The sequence below is a fragment of the Salvelinus fontinalis genome, chromosome 34 (genome assembly GCF_029448725.1).
Source record: "Salvelinus fontinalis isolate EN_2023a chromosome 34, ASM2944872v1, whole genome shotgun sequence".
In the NCBI taxonomy this organism is placed as follows: domain Eukaryota; kingdom Metazoa; phylum Chordata; class Actinopteri; order Salmoniformes; family Salmonidae; genus Salvelinus; species Salvelinus fontinalis.
Window position 1 is genome coordinate 11,024,388 of NC_074698.1, and position 21,376 is coordinate 11,045,763.

Sequence of the window (21,376 nt, forward strand, 5' to 3'; positions counted from 1 at the left end):
AAGGGGGAAGGATGGGAGATATGTATAAAAAAAATAAAAAAACATCAAATGCTGTTCATGCTGGCAATGTTGACTGTTGGGTTCTAAGTAGCAAAATGCATAGGCTCTGGATTGCTGCAGGAGTGTGGACAATCCTGCCGATCTGGTTGGAAATGTAACTCCTTGCCTGATGTTTGCAGTACTGTAAATATTTAGCAGTCAGCACCCTGCTAAAGGCTCAGGGTTTTCTGACTTAATGGAATCGCACTTTCAAATTAAATGCAGTACATGCATTTGATTTGTCCTAATGCACTGTAAGGTGTGGTCAGGGGTGGAGGAATGACCCAGTTATACCCTCACAATGAGAAAAAAAAACAATTATGTAAATATTCCCACAATTAAGTAGTAGGCTAATTACATGACAGTCAGTAGAATTATATCAAATAAATTTGACTCGTTTTAGGATACTCAGTTGGACAACTGATGTCAAATCAACTGGCTTTACTGTGCAAAGCAAAAACATTCACAGGAGACAAGCTCCCTCTAGTGGGTCAGTGGACAACATTATTTCATAATACTGGCGATATGTAAAAGATTTGTATTAAAAGCGACCATGTACAATACAACATATTGCTTTACATATTTTTTTTATTACATTTTACATGTTGTTCTTGCATTGGTAAACCAACGTAATGTCTCTCAAAGAAATGCATTCTTTATAAAATAAAAAAGATGAGAAAAAAAAATGCATATTAAAAGTGCATATACGTCATAAACAAAACATACAAATAAATTAACATAAAAGGTTTGATGCAGTCTCATGCACTTTCCCAAACTTATTTCATCATCAAATATTTCCCTGGACTCGTTTTGAACTACTTCCAGAAGACTCCTACTGTACAGATAACCAGTAAGATAGCGTTATTGTAGTATTGTAGAAACGTGGGCTGCTGCCTGGTACTATTAGGTAATCAGTATCTAAAGTCCAGTGTGTCAATCAAGGAGAGAAGAATTAATCAAATTCCATATGACTGATTAATGACGTGGTCTTTATACCATCTAATTAGCTACCACTATGTCAGATGTCCTAGACCAGGGCTCTCCAACCCTGTTCCTGGAGAGCTACCATCCTGTAGGTTTTCCCTCCAACCCTCATCTAGCACACCTGATTCTAATAATTAGCTGGTTGATAAGCTGAATCGGGTTGCAACTGGGGTTGAAGCAGAAACCTACATGGAGGTTAGCTATCCAGGAACAGGGTTGGAGAGCCCTGCCCTAGACACATATTTACTCTAGTAGTCTATGCCACAACAGGTGTCTTTATGGCAACTACAACAAGACCAAAAGTGTTCTTTAAAAAAATGGAAAACACTCCCATTGCTTAATAATGACATTCATCCATTAACTGACATGCCTTTCATACCTAAATCTAACAGTCAACCAGTTCATTGAAAAGTGAAATGAGAGCAGAGAGCACAGGCAACACATGAGATGACTCAGCTAAAGATGGAGTCAGTCTGTAGTTTCTGTAGTGTTAATAATGAAGTCCTTGCTGGTGAACAAGAGGGCAAGGAGAAGACTGATAACCTGCTCTTTAAAAAGAGAGCACCCTTTGAACACGTACTCCAGCATAGTGAAAAACAACATATATTGACACAATGAACATGAATGTAAAAAAAAAAAAAAGGTAGAGACAATCCCTTAAAACAATCATAAGACTAAATCCATTTAGTGTAAACTTAAGTTAGAAAACAAGACAAATACAAAATGTTCAGCATCTTAAAGATTTTGGGTTACATCCATTTCGCAATGTGGTAACATTCTCACATGTAAAAAATTAAATTAAATAAAAAGTGTAATGAAAACCCTAAAACATACATGTGCAATTAAAGCAATGGAAGTCACTAACCATGCTCTCCATTGCTGGCATTTGGAAGATAGGATATATTGTACATTTACTCTCTGGTTCACATAGCAACAATCTATTGCATAGTTAAGGACATGCATGCGTTAGAGTTATCATGCAATGCTGCTTTCCACAGTGTTGAAATGGTTGTTTCCATCGATTGACAACACAGTGGCACAACCATCTACTTGAAAGCCGAAAAGGATAATATTGTTGCAGGCAGCTGATTTCTCTGTGAAAGCTGATTTCTCTGTGAAAGCTGATTTCTCTGTGAAAGCTGATTTCTCTGTGAAAGCTGATTTCTCTGTGAAAGCTGATTTCTCTGTGAAAGCTGATTTCTCTGTGAAAGCTGATTTCTCTGTGAAAGCTGATTTCTCTGTGAAAGCTGATTTCTCTGTGAAAGCTGATTTCTCTGTGAAAGCTGATTTCACTGTGAAAGCTGATTTCACTAATAAAATATATATTCAAAGATGAGGATGGGCCATAAAATAAAGCTTTTCATCACCTAAACATTGAGAATATTTTTTATGGCCATTTTGTGAAAGATGTGAGAGATGTGGTTAAATGTATTCGTAACATGGCAACAGGGGAATGTAACCAAACAGGTTTGGAACCCGGGTCATCAGTGAGACTCAAGATCATGATAAACTAGAGATTAGGCCAAGACATTAAATCTGGAAGTCAACACAAGCCTTCAGAAGGGTAAACTACAACGCAGGATCATGGAGTTAGCCAGCTAACTTGCAGAAATATTCCACTATCTTTCTACAAAATAAAAAGTTACGTTTGAAATGGGTACGCTCTAGTTGATTTAATTAACCATAAAATCAATAGTTATTTCTGGATGCTTATCAAAGTTAACTGGCTAACTCATTGATTCTGCTTTGTAGTATACCCATCAGGTCAAGGCAAAGTAATTCAGTGAACTAGCGCTGCTATTCGTTCAAAAGCCCACCATTTCAACAGTGTTTGTAGCAGCAGCTCACTTAATGACAGCGTAGCCATGGGCAACAATAACAAGTAACAGGTTGTCAAACTGTTGCTGAACCCTTACAGAATCATTAATATGTTAATAGTTCATATGTAACAGTGGGGGTTTCACTTTCAGACAGACTGTAGCTAAAGGCAGCAAAATGTCTGCAGTGGGGTTTAATATTAAACTTGGTGCAGTAGATTAGCAATATCAAATCTCAAGACCCTGGAGAAACTGGGTCTCTTACATTGTCAGCAAGCAAAATATGAAATATGCCAAAATATGTTAAATGCCATTTCAGTAGAAGGGTATCTGAAGATTTCAATATGTTACAACCAGACCAGCAAAAATGTTTACCCTGGTATTTTGAATCATAATTAAAGTTATCACATAAGGTAAGGCTGATGAACAGTCTTGAGAACGATTGCATGCACAGTTGAGAACTATTGCACTGAAAGGCTTGGGCATGGTAGATTACCAAATGGGTTACAGCAAGACACAGGGAGAGTTCAGTAACAGGTCAAAGCTACAGCTAGAAAAGCTTTGCAGATATGGGGCTGGCACCAGATCTGACTTAAATGACTCTTCAAACTATCATTCAACTAAGGAGAACATCCCTTGCAGGTCCTGACAGGTGTACAGTTATGTAGGTATGCTTCAAGTAAACAGCAAAGAATAGCAAAACGTTCAGTGCAGTGTGCGTTATTTAGATTGAATTGACTTAATCCGAAGAACGGACAAAGGCAAATATGCACAAATGTTCAACTTAAATGAGCGGTTATGGATTTTATCAGTACTATACAGCAGCCTCTGGTTGCTATTCCATACATGGCAGAAATGTTAATCTCTCATGAGGTACCACAGGGTGAGAGGTGCTAACAGGACTGGTAACACATAGATCAGGGGTAGGCAACTAGCTTCAGCTGCTGATGGTGGGGGGGACATAATTAGAATAATTTGTACACTGCAAAATGACCACAACTAAGCCCAAAAAACAGATTGTATTTGAGAACAATCATTTCATATCTTGACTACATTGAGACACGATCAAGTCTCTTTTTGTTTTTTTGTCAAGAAAATACTTCCTAAACTAAACACTTTTTTTTGACCAAAAACTGAATTCCCAAAATATATACATATATTTGTTTATACTAAAAACCTTGGGTAGTCCCACAACCCCCCCCAAAAAAATCACTTCCTGTCCGGTTTCGCGCCACAGGACGCCTGTTGCCGACCCCTGACATAGATAGTTTTTTTATATTTCAGAACCTCAGCATTTTAAATATTTCAAACAGTGCCAGTATTGCCCTTTGAACAGCACCAGGTGTAGAAAAGTAGTAATATTTTAGACTACTCCATAAACTTAAGACTAGTGTACACTTACAGCCTTAAAATGTCAAGTCCTAGACCCGCTACTTTAGTTTCACGTGACCGTTTTAAACCAAGTAAAAGTAATACATAAAAAATTGACAGTAATAGACTTTTTGTTTACTGTATAGCGTTGTTCTGGAGAAAAATATTCCATACTGTATTTACAAAGTGCTATCTTAAAACATTCCTATTCAGTTTTGCGTACAGTAGTAGACTAATAACATACTTTGCCAAAGGCAATGATTTGGTTCCATGACAGGATAGAAAGGCGCTTTTGATCATTTACATCTTGCTTATGAAAAGAAAAATACAAGTACATATATATATTATATACTCTCTCAATCTATATATATTTATATCTTAGGCACATGGAAAAAAAATTGCTGCGTACATAAAACAATGAGAATGCTATCGATATATGATGTCATTGAGGCTTCTGTGTTGGGCGTGCAGAAGATTGCATGCTGGCAGAAAGCTTTCTGGAGGACGCCTGCTTCTCAAGAGGCTTTTTCCCATTGGGGGGAGAATTAAGACTGGATTCAGAAGTGGAAGACTTGGATTTGCCTATAACAGGTAACAGAGAGCGTCTGACTGGGGTGGAAGGCTTGGAGGACTCCTTTACCTCAGTGACAACCTCGTTCACATGATGCTCTGAGGCATTGGCCGACCCATCCCCCTCCTGAACGCTCAGCTTGGCTGTCCTCTCAGAGGCCTTCTTGGCCAGGATGCTGGTTTTACCCAGATCGGCCGACCGGCGGGACTCTCTCTGGCGCAGGGCGTTCTTGAAGAACGACAGGCCCTTGTCCTCTGACTTGCTGCTGTGCCTAGGGTCCCTGTAGGAAACGCTGGGGGAGCGCAGGCTGGTGACAGAGGAGCTGCTGATGGAACTCCGCAAAAAACTCCTCTCTGGACGGACCCCCTCCGCAGCAGTCTTGGTGGGGGTCCTGGCTGCAGCGTTGCTGCCCCAGCGTGGTCTATCAACCAGAGGGCTTACCAACCCCGAGTCCCGACTGCAGCTCCTCTCCAGCAGCTTCTTCCGACCAGAGATTGTCTTCTCAAGGCCAGAGGCACTCTTCTTTACAGTGGGGGAGGGGGAAGCGGAGGACAGCGGCGTGGAGATGCGTTGCTTGCGCTGGGGGGTTCCAGCTGCCGAGTCAGGACCTTTGGAAGACAAAGACTCTTTCTTTTTGGACGGGGTCCTGGTGGGCGTAGCGGTGCCACTGCTGGTGGTCTTGTCTTTAGAGTTGGTCACCTTGGGGCCCTTCACCACAGGGCTGGAAGACATTTGGGATGTAGAGGATTTGGGGGTAGAGGACGAACACTGGCGCTTCTTGGAGTTTTTCTCTGGCTCAGACTTGATGGAACTCTTTTTGGACGCAGCGCTCTCTAACTTCGGGGCAGATCCGGCGGTGCTGCTCTTGCGTTTCTGCTCTTTCGACAGGGGGGCTTGTGCATTTTGGTCCAGGGCTGTTATCTGGTTGTTGTTGTCCGTCAGGTCACTCTTGGAGCTCTTCTTATCGGCCGGCGTGGGGGCCCTGCAGTAGACTTCGTCTAGGATCCTCCTGCCATGGTCCTGGTCGGTGCCGTTCCCCTCCATCATGGCCAAGGGGGCCCTGCCACCAGGGTAGCGCTCGTGCCGGCTGTAGCTACCGAAGCAAGACGTGGATACCTTGTCATCACAGGCCTCTCCCCTCTCTCCTATCCTCTCCAAAGGGGGAGAGGAACGTGAGTCCAGGGAGAAGCGTGAGGGGGAGTTAGACCTCATATGGAGCTTGGCAGACAGGGACCAGGAGGGCTTCATGCTGTTATCACTGAAGGCCAGAGGACTGGCAATGGATGACCTGGAAGACAAGCTCTGACGCTGGATGCTCCGAACAAAGGGACGGGTCGAAAATCCACCTAAATAGATACAAATAAATGAGTTTACACTAATGCACTAGACTCAATGAAAGGATAATTTAATGCCCCTTTTTCTCAACTGGGCATAGTAACAGATCCTGTAAGGTTAGAAATAATTAGCTTAAGGAGAGAGAGAGGAGGGCAAAAGAGCTGAAGATGGAGAAAGAAGACAGAGAAACTCAGTGTATCTCACCGTCATCTTCGCTGCGGTCCCCTGTGGTGAACTCCACCGACTCGCCCAGGGAGGCCAGAGAGGTGCGTCTGGAGGAGGCCCCGGAAGCCAGGCTGGCCGGCCTGCTGCCTTGGAGACGGTTCACCCAGTGGTCACACAGAGATGAGCTGGTGGAGCCTGGCACAGATAGACGCGACAATCAACCCCTCAGGTCTCTCAAAGATAACCAAGATGTTGATGCTACTGTCCAACTAAGAGTGTTAAGTGACAGTTTTAATGTCACTTAATGGCATTTCTCCTGTAGAACCACGTAATACACCATCTTAACGAAACATTAGTGTCAGGAAAATCCCACACTCCAAGAAGTCACCACTGACCTGCTACGGAGCTGTTGGCGGACCAGGAGGGGATCGTGTTCCTCCTCTGGTAGAACAAGATGTAGGCCGTCTGCTGACACACATCATCATCAGCGACGGGCTGGACCTCACTGTCGTCAAAGCAGTACCACTGGCCGTCAACAGAGTTCTTACAGTAAGCTGGGAGGTTCGAAGAACAAGAGATTTAGGTTGATGGTGAAGAAACTGTCAGAATGTAGTGTTATTTTCCTATCCATCTACCTCCAGTCGGTGACTACTACCTCCTTACTGCTAAACCACCGGTCTTACCTGTGTAGTGGCCTCCATGCATGTTTCCGTGGTGATTGCAGACGGCGTACAGGTCGTACAGGTAGTCGTCAGGGTTACGCCCCAGGCCGTAGGGTCGTCTCCATGGTGACCAGTGAGAGGGCAGGCTCCAGCTGCTCTGGGACCTCTTCACCATGTGAGGAGCCATGTCCATGCCGAGCAGGGGGAACCGCACCATGTTCTGCATCTTCACCCTCCTGTCAGCCTCCTACAGGACACAGCAGTAAACACAGTATCCAGTCAACTGAACTGTAGCCTCCTACAGGACACAGCAGTAAACACAGTATCCAGTCAACTGAACTGGCGCTACACCCGCCTCTTAGACAGTGACTGAACATGGACAAGACAGAACAAGCAACACTGACTGAAGGAAAACCAAGAATAGGAACCAGTCGGGCCGCCCAAAGAATGAGAAACTACCGTTACTAAAACAAAACAGGAATGATTGGACACAATTCTCAGTGGGGGAACTGGAGGGGGTGCTGAATGCTGTGTTGTTGCTGCAGTACCTGTCTGAACCTCTTGAGGTGCAGTATGAGCACATCAGGCAGGGTCCACAGGCTGAGCTTGATGTGGCCTTGCTGCAGCTGCTTGCAGTGGGGGCAGCGCCAGGCATCATCCGGGGCCAGCTGGAACAGAGACAGCCCACCCATGCGCGCACACACACACACACACACACACACACACACACACACACACACACACACACACACACACACACACACACACACATCAAGGAAAAGCTCCCCACCTCAGTGCTTTTAAATCAGTCTCACTCACAGAGGGAGTTCCGGACTACTCTACTCCATGTTTTCACAGCACCCTCATTTCTGTGACCAGTGCCAGTTCTTAAACTGACCACCTCCAGCCTCTGCTAACCACAGTGTATATTCAGAGTCTATCTGGTGTCCTTCCAGACAGAGAAGCCATTATAAAAATGCTGTATTTCAAACCTAGCATTAGGGGCAGAATATCCAGCACCCTCAGCATTTCAACCAAATGAAAGGCTATTGGATATTCAGCTGTGGAATAATAAACAAACCCTCTGGTAAGAAGAGAATGTTCCTTTTTCCAAGTCACTTTTCTTGTTTAAATACATACAACAGCATCGACAGACATTGTGTGTGGCCTTGTGATACCAACACAATGTGTGTGCATGTGGCCTTGTGGTTTCAGCACAATGTGTGTGTGTGTGTGTGTGTGTGTGTGTGTGTGTGTGTGTGTGTCAAATCAAATTTTATATACGGTATATACATATGAGATGAGTACTGTAGGGTATGCAAACATAAAGTGGCATAGTTTAAAGTGGCTAGTGGTACATGTATTACATAAAGATGGCAAGATGCAGTAGATGATATAGAGTACAGTATATACATATGAGATGGGTAATGTAGGGTATGTAAACATTATATTAAGTGGCATTGTTTAAAGTGGCTAGTGGTACATTTTTACATAATTTCCATGAATTCCCATTTTTAAAGTGGCTGGAGTTGAATCAGTATGTTGGCAGCGGCCGCTAAATGTTAGTGGTGGCTGTTTAACAGTCTGATGGCCTTGAGATAGAAGCCGTTTTTCAGTCTCTCGGTCCCTGCTTTGATGCACCTGTACTGACCTCGCCTTCTGGATGATAGCGGGGTGAACAGGCAGTGGCTTGGGTGGTTGTTGTCCTTGATGATCTTTATGGCCTTCCTGTGACTTCGGGTGGTGTAGGTGTCCTGGAGGACAGGTAGTTTGCCCCCGGTGATGCGTTCTGCAGACCTCACTACCCTCTGGAGAGCCTTACGGTTGTGGGCGGAGCAGTTGCCGTACCAGGCGGTGATACAGCCCGACAGGATGCTCTCGATTGTGCATCTGTAGAAGTTTGTGAGTGCTTTTGGTGACAAGCCGAATTTCTTCAGCCTCCTGAGGTTGAAGAGGCGCTGTTGCGCCTTCTTCACAACGGTGTCTGTGTGGGTGGACCAATTCAGTTTGTCCGTGATGTGTACACCGAGGAACTTAAAACTTTCCACCTTCTCCACTACTGACCCGTCGATGTGGATAGGGGGGTGCTCCCTCTGCTGTGTGTGTGTGTGTGTGTGTGTGTGTGTGTGTGTGTGTGTGGTCTTGTGGTACCAGCACAATGTGTGTGTGTGTACGTGTGTGGTCTTGTGGTAGCAGCACAATGTGTGTGTGTGTGTGTGTGTGTGTGTGTACGTGTGTGGTCTTGTGATACCAACACAATGCGTGTGTGGCCTTGTGGTACCAACAATGCTTGTGTGTGTGTGTGTGTGTGTGTGTGTGGCCTTGTGATACCAACACAATGTGTGTGTGTGTGGTCTTGTGATACCAACACAATGTGTGTGTGGCCTTGTGGTACCAACACAATGTGTGTGCGCTCCAGTGTTACCTGCTCCTCTTTGGTGTAGAGCTGGAGGCACTGAGCGAGGGTGCAGGCCTGGGGCTGATGGTGTTGCTCTCTGTGCAGATATACACTCTCAGCATCAGGGATGTACTCTTCCTCAGTGAGCCCAAACAGACTGCATGGAAGGGGAATCACAGTCAGCCAATCAATCACTCAACACACTGCCTCCTATCCTAACAAGCAATACTAAATCTGACAGTTCCCAATAAGTGGGTATTGCTTAGGTAGTCTAATACTTAAGGATTTCATTCCTTTATGTTATCCTGTCTCCAAATGTCTAAAGGCACCCGCATGCTTCCCAGCCGACACAGTTCCTAAGAGTTTGTGCATATATTATGATGGCATTATGTGACGTTTCTGTTCGTTTTGGAGTTCGGTAAGGGTTTTTTCGGCTGTTCGGGCACATTAGCCGAACTGAGCCGAAGTCGGTAGGCGAAGTCTACACCCCTTCGCCGGTGATTGGTCAGCAGTAGGGATTCTTCAATAGAGCCTTTGTCATTCAACGAGAGACGGCTTGTTTTCATGCACATTTTTTTTTATTCAGAAATAAATACCGCACTAGACATCTTAGTTAAATGTAAAATTGCGCGACTATGAACTCCTCTGCAAAAAGGTCAAAATTAATGACAGATTTCTTGAGTTATCTTCGATTCATTCTGACTATTTTGTGGAAGTTTATACTAGCTACGGCGTCTCAAAATGGACAAACAGTACTATTGCCGTTTTTTTCATATTTATCAAGCCAAGTTATTTTAAGAGAGTATGCAAGCACACTCGTTCGGTTTGCCAAGCCGAGTTCGGGAAGGCGCCCGCCGAACTGAGCATGCAGACTTTTGCATTAAAAAAGCAAAAACAAACATCAAAGTGCCTCGTCTGCTATACTCTCTCGCCCCTGTCTTTAAACAAACAATCTATTTTATTGAATATTTGGTAGCTTTAAGTGACGGGCATTTGAAATTATTTCCCTATTTGAAAATCCGGATAGTCAAAAAGCATACATTTTAAAGAAAAACGCAACATGCAACAATTTCAAAGATTTTACAACATTATAGTTCATATAAGGAAATCAGTCAATTTAAATAAATTCATTAGGCCCTAATCTATAATTTCACATGACTGGGCAGGGGCACAGCCAAGGGTGGACCTAGGAGGGCATAGACCCACCCACTTGGGAGCCAGGCCCAGCCAATCAGAATGAGTTTGTCCCCGACAAAAGGGCTTTACTAAAGACAAATATTCCTTAGTTTCATCAGCTGTCCAGGTGGCTGGTCTCAGATGATCCAGCAGGTGAAAAAGCCGTATGTGAAGGTCCCGGGGTGGCATGGTTACACGTGGTCTATGGTTGTGAGGACAGTTGGTCATACTGCCAAATTCTCTAAAACAACGATGGATGCGGCTTATAGCGTAGAAATTAACATTTAACTCTCTGGCAACAGCTCTGGGGGACATTCCTGCAGTCAGTATGCAAATTGCACACTCCCTCAAAACTTGAGACATCTGTGGCGTTGTCTTGTGTGACAAAACTGCAAAGTTTAGAGTGGTCTTTTATTTTCCCCTGCACAAGGTGCACCTGTGTAATGATCACACTGTGCACAACATTTGAGAGAAATAAGCTTTTTGTGCATATAGAACATTTCTGGGATCTTTCATTTGAGCTCATTAAACATGGGACCAACAATTTACATATATTTTTCCCCCAAAAGTTATGAGGTCCAAAATGTACCGCTTTGTAGAAATGACCCAGCTAATTTAGTTAGCCAGCTAGCGAGACTAAATATGCCAGCAGTGCCCCCCAAGTCCTTGTCTACAACAACTCCATTCAAATTAAACAACAGCCTACCTGTTGGTTGATCATTGTAGCCTACTTACAATTAGCTAACTTAATTTCCTTAAATTGTAATTCCATTTTGCATTGATTAGAAATCTCCAACTTCACTTGGTACACATGAAGCCTTTGATGGTAGTGCGGCTTTGATTGACCGACAATAACAAGCTACACTCGTGAAAAGTTTGTAGGCTCCGGTATACCTTTTTTTTTTTTTTTTTTTTTTAAATGGAGAACACTCATAAAAACTCATTAAAAAATGTTGTTTTATTAAAATGTCTAATGTCATGGTCTATGCTTGTATGTAGCAATGTCACAGATAGATAGGCTATGCCTATTTTAATGAAAAGGCTGTCTAAAATGTAATTATCTATCTATGCATGTACACAATTTTTTTTTTTTTAAATGAATACCCTCGCACGTAATCGAAAACTAACATCCGTTTGGATATTCTAATAACCGTCCCCATCCCTAGTGGCTTTATGGGGATAATTTATGGTCCTGTATTTCCCTGCAGGATAAATCTCACCACAAACGGACAGAAACATGGCGTTTATCAAAGAGATGCAGAGCACCAGCAATATTGTTATGCAGCGTTCACTCACTAATCCTTGGTCTCTTTGTCCCACTCCACCACTATCTTGACGTGCGGCGGTCCCCCCTGGCCACAGGACTTGTACGCTCTGCCGAGGAAAGATTATGTTGAGGAAAAACGAGAATAAGCCAGTTTCACAACTTAAAACACATATCAAACAACAAGCTGTGTTCCTCTTATCTTCAAAACACTAGAAATCTAAGTGAATTGGATTTACATTACCAGTGTGGCTGTCTTTTTGCCTGCTGTACACATATCTATCCAGCTTTTTAGTGTGTGTACTGTGTGACAAACTCCCATTCTATTCAACAAACTTCCATTCTATTCAATTGAATCAGAGTGTGAAGCAGTGTGTGAAGAAGCAGATACCAAAACATGTAAAGGCACGCCATTTAACTGTTCTGGTGACATCAGAGCATCTGATCTGGCATTCAAGTGTGATTAGAGGATTACAAGGAGGCAGTGAACTGTAAACAACATTGTGAATTGGTGAGAGGAGGTGGTGTTTCAGTAGGAAGAAAACATTTTGAAAAAAGGGGAGATACTACCTGAACACAAATTATATTTTTCTGGTGAGAAACATTTTGCTATGTGCCCTACTGAACATGACCCTGGTTGAGCGCTACAGTTGAATGATAATATAAAATATGCCATTTAGCAGACATTTTTATCCAAATCGACTTAACGTCATGCGTGCACACATTTTTTTACATACAGATGTGCTTTCTCATTTTGATCACTCTGTTGTCGCAGAGAATTTTCATGCACAACAGGAAATGCAAACTTATTGCATTCGAGGTTCAATGAAAAATGTATCAACCCCTACAAAAATGTTCATTAATTAAAATCCACATAATATAGAAAGTGGTCAAATGAAGATATCACATCTGTATTGGTGGTCCCGGGAATCGAACACACTATCCTGGAGTTGCAAGCGCCATGCTCCACCAACTGAGCTACTGAGGACCAGGAATAACAAGGAGACTGACCTTTCCACTGTTGGGTGACAGAGAGGCTGCTCCTCTTGGGGCAGGAGGTACGTGATGCCAACCACACCAACCACTCGTAGGCTGAAGGGCCCCACCTGCAGATAATACCAGGACTTTAGTTACTCACTATCCCTTTTCCCACCACCTGACTGCTACGTATAGACATGTTGCCACGGCCGTGCTTTTCAAACCAGACCAACAGCATTCTATCCAATGAGGCAACTTAAACGTTGAACATGCCATTAAATGGGAATCAACTGTTAATTTATTTAGAGTCTAAGACATTGAAGGATAGGGGGTGCTAAGCCAACATACTGACTCAACTCCAGCCACTTTAATAATGGGAATTGATGGAAATGTATGTAAAAATGTATCACTAGCCACTTGAAACAATGCCACTTCATATAATGTTTACATACCCTACATTACTCATCTCATATGTATATACTGTACTCTATATCATCTACTGCATCTTGACATCTTTATGTAATACATGTATCACTAGCCACTTTATGTTTACATACCCTACATTACTCATCTCATATGTATATACTGTACTCTATACCATCTACTGCATCTTGCCTATGACGTTCTGTACCATCACTCATTCATATATCTTTATGTACATATTCTTTATCCCTTTACACTTGTGTGTATAAGTTAGTAGTTGTGGAATTGTTAGGTTAGATTACTTGTTGGTTATTACTGCATTGTCGGAACTAGAAGCACAAGCATTTCGCTACACTCGCATTAACATCTGCAAACCATGTGTATGTGACAAATAAAATTTGATTTGATATGGAATTGTTTTAAGATGGTCATACTATGGATCATTTAGCTACTTGATTTTGAATTTTAGGATCCTTAGGTACAAAAAATATATTTGATAAAATATTGATTTTGGCCTTTACTACTAAAGCCATAGAAATACATTGAATAACACATTCAAGAATGGCAAAAAGGGCAGTCAAAAATAAAATCAGAAGAAACAAGGTTTTGAAGTGTCTGTTCTAAATCTAGGACTTAAAAAAAAAACAGGAAATATACACTACCGTTCAAAAGTTTGGGGTCACTTAGAAATGTCTTTGTTTTTGAAAGAAAACCACATTTTTGGTCCATTACAATAACATCAAATTGATCAGAAATACTGTGTAGACATTGTTAATGTTGTAAATGACTATTGTAGCTGGAAACGGCATATTTTTTTTATGGAATATCTACATAGGCCCATTATCAGCAACCATCACTCCTGTGTTCCAATGGTACGTTATGTTAGCTAAGATAGGAAAAAAGTGTTATGGACAGACAAATCTACGTTTGAGGTGTTCGGATCACAAAGAACATTTGTGACACGCAGAAAAGATGCTGGAGGAGTGCTTGGCGCCATCTGTCAAGCATGGTGGAGGTAACGTGATGGTCTGGGGGTGATTTGGTGATGGTAAAGTGGGAGATTTGTACAGGGTAAAAGGGATCTTGAAGAAGGAAGGCTATCACTCCATTTTGCAACGCCATGCCATACCCTGTGGACGGCACTTAATTGGAGCCAATTTCCTCCTACAACAGGACAATGACCCAAAGCACAGCTCCAAACTATGCTAGAACTACGCACAATTGGCCTAGCGTCGTCCGGGTTAGGGAGGGTTTGGCCGGTAGGGATATCCTTGTCTTATCGCGCATTAGAGACTCCTGTGGCGGGCCGGGCGCAGTGAGACACATGTGGGGGTCATAGAGCAAAACGGAGTTTGTGGGAGTCTTAACTTTGCATAGAGTGGTCATAATAGTTTCTAGGTCAAACTGTTCAGATGCTACAGACGTTTTCGTGAGAAGAACGATTTTTGCGATGTCTCATGGTCTGACAAACACCGCTCTGGCTCTGCCGCCTTTAACCACAGATGCGGAAGTGCGACACTGGAGGATGCAGTGGATTGAGAGGCATCCAATGCAAAAAAAACATCTCTCGCTTAAACTGACGGATTGTTATGGATTGTTTTGTTCTTTATTTATTTAGCAAACGACAGTGCCTACTAGTGAAAGCCTGCACAGGTTGTAATTCAGACTCTTTTGCCATATCATAATATCTTTTGTTGACCTGCATTCTGTGGGGTTGTGTTTCCATTCACTACCCTCCACCCACCTGAATGTAAACTCCTGGCCTGAGCAGGTGATGCATCTTCTCCAGGATCTCCTTCTGCAGGATATCCCAGGTCACAGTGCGATCCATGTACAGTACAAATGGAAGACCAAACCTGGAATAGCGGGAATGATATTCTCCTGTTAACAGACTCCAAGTCGACCTTAATATAACAAATATCACATGACCTGCATGGTGTAACGGTTTCAGAGGACAGTGGAAAACACTGGGCTGTAGTACCCATAGAAATGCAACATTGCAGTCATTATTATTAATATTACATCTCTATAGTACCTCCTCCCTTGGTGACCGGTGCAGGCTCGGTTACAGATCAGCAGGACCATCTTGTCGGCCCCTGTGTTCTTATTGGCCGACGGCGTGGCAGGATTCACAGCTCCTTGCATGAAAGACGAAGTCCTGCTCATCTCACTCCCAAACTTTAAGTTGTTCTGGTTCAGGTTGGCAAGGAGACTCCCTGGATTTCAAATCCCAATCGGTCATTAATACTCAGTCAATACTTCAATATACATTTTACAAAATGCATGACAAGTACACTACCAAAATAACATTAATTGAGAAATGCCCAAAACGTATTGAATAATGTGATATCAACAGTAGATGAATAGTGAAGAGGTACCTCTCTTGGTTCGAATGTTCTCTAGTCTGAAGGTCTCAGGCGTCTCAAAGGCAAAAATGGAATCGCTCTCCTGAATGATATCGAGATCGTCGTCGTCATCACAGAAAGAGCGGTGGAAACCATCGTAGTACATCTCCGTCAAAACAAACTGAATCAGAGGCAAGCGGAGAAGGCCAAAACAAATCAATATGCTGCTGCCATTTAGTCAACACTGAAACCTTTTATTCAGATACGATGGTGAAACAGATTAGAGTTAGGCCATGCCCATTTCAGTGAATGAATTGCAGAACATAAATAAACGACATCAACATTCTCTACAGTGTATAGGCCTACCTCTTCTGCAAATACAGAACAATGGTAAATATGGAAGGCTACACACTATGACTGAAAAAACCCTCCCTTTCTCCTGGAGTCCTTCTCCTATCCCTCAATCTTGACAACATTTCTTATTCAGACCAGGATTTCACACACAATAGTGTTCTGTTTAATGTAATCCAATGACAGCACTGTATGAACGTTTCAGCCACATCAAAGCCAAGGCATCAGTTCTGTTGTTCTTGGATAGAATGGGCTGTTCCAGTGATCCCTTCATCCTGATTAAAGAGGCTATGATGCACTAGCCTAATACTACTTACGACAACACTGTAAAGTAGCTATTAATACTGAAATGGGCACACCTGCTGGTACAATCAGTCTAGTACCCAGGGATGAATCATTGAAGGAAAAAGTAGGGTAGTCCTTTACTGTTCTTTTCAGATAACATTCCTTTGAAATCCTTAGTAGCTAGGTAGCACCAGAACATAAAGCAATCAAGTTAACTTCTGTGTGTATGTAACCTAGTAAGACAGAGCTGAGGCTGCTAGGGATAAGAGAGCAGGAAGGGAGCAGCACCTGGTCCAGGGGGATCTTGGTCTCACGTGACACAGCATCTCGGAGTCTGGACACGGTGCTGTTCAGGGGCACGGCCACTCCGATCCTCATACAGTGAGAGTACTTCCCCTGGTAGACCACTGTCACATACAGAGGCCTGGGAAGAGAGAGGAAACATGGGAATGACAGGGATCAAATATTGGCACCATATAAGGAATTACAAAACACCAGATAAAAACCACTGACAAAGGCCAGGAAATAACAGAACGGACAAACTCAACTTTCGCCAAATTAAACACAATTATGTCCAATAATCAACCTCCTAGGAGAGTACACGTTTCCACCTCCTCTAATGCTGCTGCTACAACACTGTCTGGAGACTGCTAATTTGTAATCTGTGAGAGCACTGAGCAGGATTCCTCTGGTGACTGTGTGGATCAGTGCTACTCTAAGCTGACACTAAGAACTCAGCCAGCAGGCACAGCAACGCAGCTCTTTCAGGAGTTCAGTTTGAGATGCCCCACATTCTGGAGAACACTCATTTTTAAGATGGTTGCCATTTCTGAGTTTCTCTGTCATTTGAACTTCAGTTATGCGGGATCTGTCTTCACATCAGCTCAACTATGGCCAGAAACAGTGGCATAACAGGCTTAGCAGAACATTTTTATTCAGAGAAATGAACTAGATGCTTCAGACTAGTGATAACTGATAACCCAAAGTTGAGTAACAGGATTGTGTTTCTGGGAGGAGATGGAAGAAGTAGTAGTGAAGGCAGAGCGGTGAGCCACTGAGCCTTGAGCTGGAGGACCATTATTCTGTCATCAGTCAGATGACAGCTGGAGGACTAATGGGACATCATTTGTCACTGCGTATCTCCTAATTTCACCTCATTCTTCTCATCTTTAATAACGCATGGACAGCAATGAATTTAGTGGCTTAAAAAATGATCTGCATCGAACAGGCGCTCTCTCCTTGATGTGACAGTACAATGCCATTGTAAAAATAGCATCACTGTATCATGAGGACAAAAAAGGCCATGTATGTCCCAGGTACCTCCGTTTAGGAGCATTATGAATCCTCATCTGAGTGAGCATAAAGGTGGTTTTGACTGCTGGGCACAAATAATGAAACTCAAAATACTTAAAACTATGACAGAGAAGAATCCAACATATTTCTAAAAAGTCATAGGCCTAAATCTTCATGTCAGATTTAAAAGTAAGTCCATTTCCCTTTTTTACTTTAGCCATTTAGTCTTTTCTGGGCATGTAGCCCTTAAATTGACTTTAGAAATAGAAGAGTCCCATAATTACTGGCTTGGTTTGGTCTGCAGATATATGCCATTTTGGAGATTTTGGCCCCAAACGACATTCCTTCTTATTTACTTTGCTTCCGCATCCCTGGGAAATTGAAATGAACCACAGTCTCAAGTAGTCTCAAGATGTACATTTCAACCCTTTTCAACAGTCTTGTTCCTCCCATCAGACCCAATGATGGAACACAGCAGAGGTGTGTACTCACCTTGTGTGAGGTAAGAGGATGGGCAGGGAGATGCAAAGGAAAGGATCAAAGGTGTTGCTCTGTTTTTGGCAATGCGGGCAGGTGAGCGACGACCTGTTGGTAAGAAAGGGAACTAACTGTCTCAGAAGTCGTCATGAGGAATAAACAGAATGGAGAATATAAAACTCCTCAGGGGTAAGCATCAAATAAGACCTACCTGTACTGGGCCTGAAATAGCTCTTGCACAAATGAACCGGTTGAGAGCGGAAGAGAAGGCCCCTCCAGGCCCCCATCATCCTCTTCCACTGGTGGCTAATAGGACAAAAGAGTGGATGAGCTCTTACTGCATATTAGACAATTTAGGATATTGAGGCTGTATTCTATTCACTAGGTAAATGAGCATCCAAACCAGTCTGAAAGACATCGAAAGGATAAGAGACCAAAATACAAACAAAACTGCCTGTGACGCTGCAGTTCCTCTGACTTATCCTCAAGGAACTATGAGCGTTTGACAAGGCAGACTAATCAACAATGCTCTGTGGGGTCTATTCAGGTCACGTCTCTCACTCTGCATGTCTAAAGTCTTCTTCACGCTTTGGTTCGGCTGGCGCCTAAAGGCGATCCGAACGAATGTGCTCGCATACTCCCATAAAAGACCTTTGCTTGAAAAACGAGAAAGTGACAATAGTACCATTTGTCCATCTTAAGACACCATAGCAAGTATAAACTTCCTCAACATAGTCAGAATTCATCTAAGATCACTCAAGAAATCTGTCATTAATTTTTACGTTTTTGCAGGAGATCTAAGTCGCACAATTTTACTTTAAGTGAACAAAATTTGGATGAAGACGATTTGTGATGACAAACTCTACATCGAATAATCCCTACTGTTGACCAATCACCAACAAAGGACTTCGGCTACACATTTTGGCTTTCCTCTAGATATGTCAGCACGAACAGCTGAAAAATCATTGCCTAAGACCAAAACAAAGAAAATATCACCATAATATATGCACGAACTGTTCCAAACTGTTTCAGATGGGAAGCAATCCAGGAAGGGGACACAGAACACCATCACTTCCTGTTCATTCTCCCCACAGGAGATGAATCCGTCAGCACACCGTAAAGTAGGGAAGTGAGCTCTCTCTCCTAATTTGTTTGTTCCAGTGCTCTGGAAGATTGATGCCTGATAAGGGGCTCTGCGTTCAGAAATGGGTTAGGTCTGTAAATCTGCCCTGTAGGATGCCAGGCCCTTACCCTTGCTCAAATGTTATTCCGTTTGGAATGTCTGAATGAGTCTTCAAAGGACATCACAATTAGCCAGCCACCTCCTGTCACCTCATTTCACTCAGACTGCTGACTCACCTCAGGTCCAGCTCCATTCACTGCTAGCTCGAGGTCACATCACTAACTGTCTCGTTGTGCTAACCTAGCCACTACCACCGTTCCTGAAGTTGCATTAGTAGGCCCTAACTCTATGATGCGCAAACAAAAGTTTACCTTAATGGAAGGCCTGTTATTGGGATGGTTGTTGAGGTCTTCATGTACCCTGTCCAGAAGCCAGAGCAGAAACTCCTGGGCGTCATGCTGAGCATTGCCTTTATACTGCAAAGCGCTCTTTGAGACGGCATTCTGCAACAAACAGCACAAGCAATACTGCTTGAAAATTCTGGTGATAGCCTAGTCTCAGAAGTATGATGTAGCCTAAATGTATTTGACCATTTCAAAGATGTGTAGTATAGGCTGATTTTGCAGGCCAAATACAGTTATGTGAAAGAAGTTTGCTTTATGATACATTGTACCAACTTACTTTGAACTCCCTGCTGTGCTGTGGGGTGTATTCAAATGTCCACAGGGCCCGGACCAGTCCAGACAGCTGCTCTGTCACCTCACCTCTGTCATGAGGGCCCTTCCTCCCCAAATGCACACCGTTTGTCTTCGGTTTCTCCTTCTCCTCATCCGTTTCCTCGACTCCCCGGTATTGTTCCAGTGCCAAATACTCAGCAAAGAGTTCAGTGTTACTCAGGCACTGGAGGATGGCATTCATGAAACAAGTGTTACCATGGTTTTTGAGACCAGACACTCCAGGGACCTTCTCTCCGAGGAAACGGTCACTATCATCCAAAGCTGGTGAATTTTTGCCTCCAGTTTTGAATAATGTGAAACCCCCATCGTCTTTGTCACCTTCAATAGCATGCCCATCTGATCCAAAATGGGACAAGGTTGACAGGGTCCTGAGGACTCTGCCCATAAAACTACCCACAGAGCGCACAGAGCCTCGCCTGAAGAGTTTCTTGCTGAAGCTACCAGATTTCTTCTCTTTAGTCATGGCTTTACTAGACATGATTGCCTGACTTGTTGGGAACCCCCTCATGCAATAAATGTCCAAATACAATATTTCCTGTGAGGAATGAGCTGAGCTAGCAAGCAAACTAACTTTCAGCTGTCTCGTGCTACATCTTAATTGGGAAGTCAAGTCACATCTCAACCCATCAACTAGCTAGTAAGCTACCGTTAGCTTGCTGGGATATATTTTCCATACTAGGGGTAACGTTATAGTATTGACTACCATTAAATACGAGTCAACACATTTTCAAAGACAAGTGTTATGTTGATCTAATTGGATAGCTAACCTTAGCGTGTCAGCTAACACAAGAACAGCAACTATCCATAGCTAGCTAGTTAGCTAAATTGGCTCGCTAGCTTGTAAACTATCCATTAATCAATTTTAAGTGATTCGATTTAGTAAAATACACAAATTACAATAAGCTGTTGGAATGCATTTGTATATGCTAAACAAGTCAGCTTATTCGCTGACGTTCATGCAAATCGTTTCTTGTAGCTAGCTGATTGTTTTTATAGTTAGCATTTGCACATTAGCTGCTAGCCACTGCATAAATGAGTCCCTTGCGCAGAAGTGTCCTTCCATCCCATCCGAAAATAAAAATGTAGTTACCAAGCAGAGACGTTTAATTCCGTGTCCTTGGCTAATTTGAGTGGGACTGTAAAATGTCCTATGCTTTCCAAGCTGAAGTGTTCCCCGAAATCCGATTTTCCATTGCAACAGAGTCAGTTTTTCACACTTTCAGCTACAAAAATACGGACACTGCAGGACAGCAGAGAAACAGCTGACGTAACAGAGTCAACGCCAAAATACAACTGGGGTAGAGAGATGGGTTCCACTGTGCCTTTTTTCCATAAATCAAACGTTTTGTATCAAAGTCTCAAAATGTGTACTAATGAATAATAAAGTAAATGTTTTTTTGTTTTTTTTTAATGTAGGCCTATCCATAATCATGCAGTTGACAATTAAGGAGATACTTCCTGATCTATGGACAGTCCAAAAAATATTGATTGTAAGACTGACATAAATAATTGCTTTTTGGATGGGGGGGTTGCAAGTATGAGGGGGTTGAGTCTCCTATAGTACAGGGTGGGGCCCTATGAT

At 42.9% G+C, this 21,376-nt stretch overlaps 1 protein-coding gene across 1 annotated transcript; it reads right to left on the minus strand.

Moving 5' to 3' along the window:
* Positions 1-2,220: 2,220 nt before the first annotated feature.
* On the minus strand, positions 2,221-21,077 carry LOC129833079 (ubiquitin carboxyl-terminal hydrolase 31-like). The gene is made up of 16 exons (XM_055897364.1): positions 19,739-21,077; positions 19,429-19,560; positions 18,146-18,240; positions 17,950-18,042; positions 16,453-16,588; positions 15,562-15,709; positions 15,219-15,399; positions 14,928-15,039; positions 12,794-12,888; positions 11,815-11,892; positions 9,370-9,499; positions 7,493-7,612; positions 6,966-7,191; positions 6,678-6,836; positions 6,322-6,477; positions 2,221-6,128 (listed from the first exon to the last, which is right to left on the minus strand). The coding sequence occupies exons 1-16, from the start codon at positions 20,300-20,302 to the stop codon at positions 4,654-4,656; spliced, it is 3,900 nt and encodes a 1,299-aa protein (XP_055753339.1). The 5' UTR covers positions 20,303-21,077; the 3' UTR covers positions 2,221-4,653.
* Between the last annotated feature and the right edge of the window lie 299 nt (positions 21,078-21,376).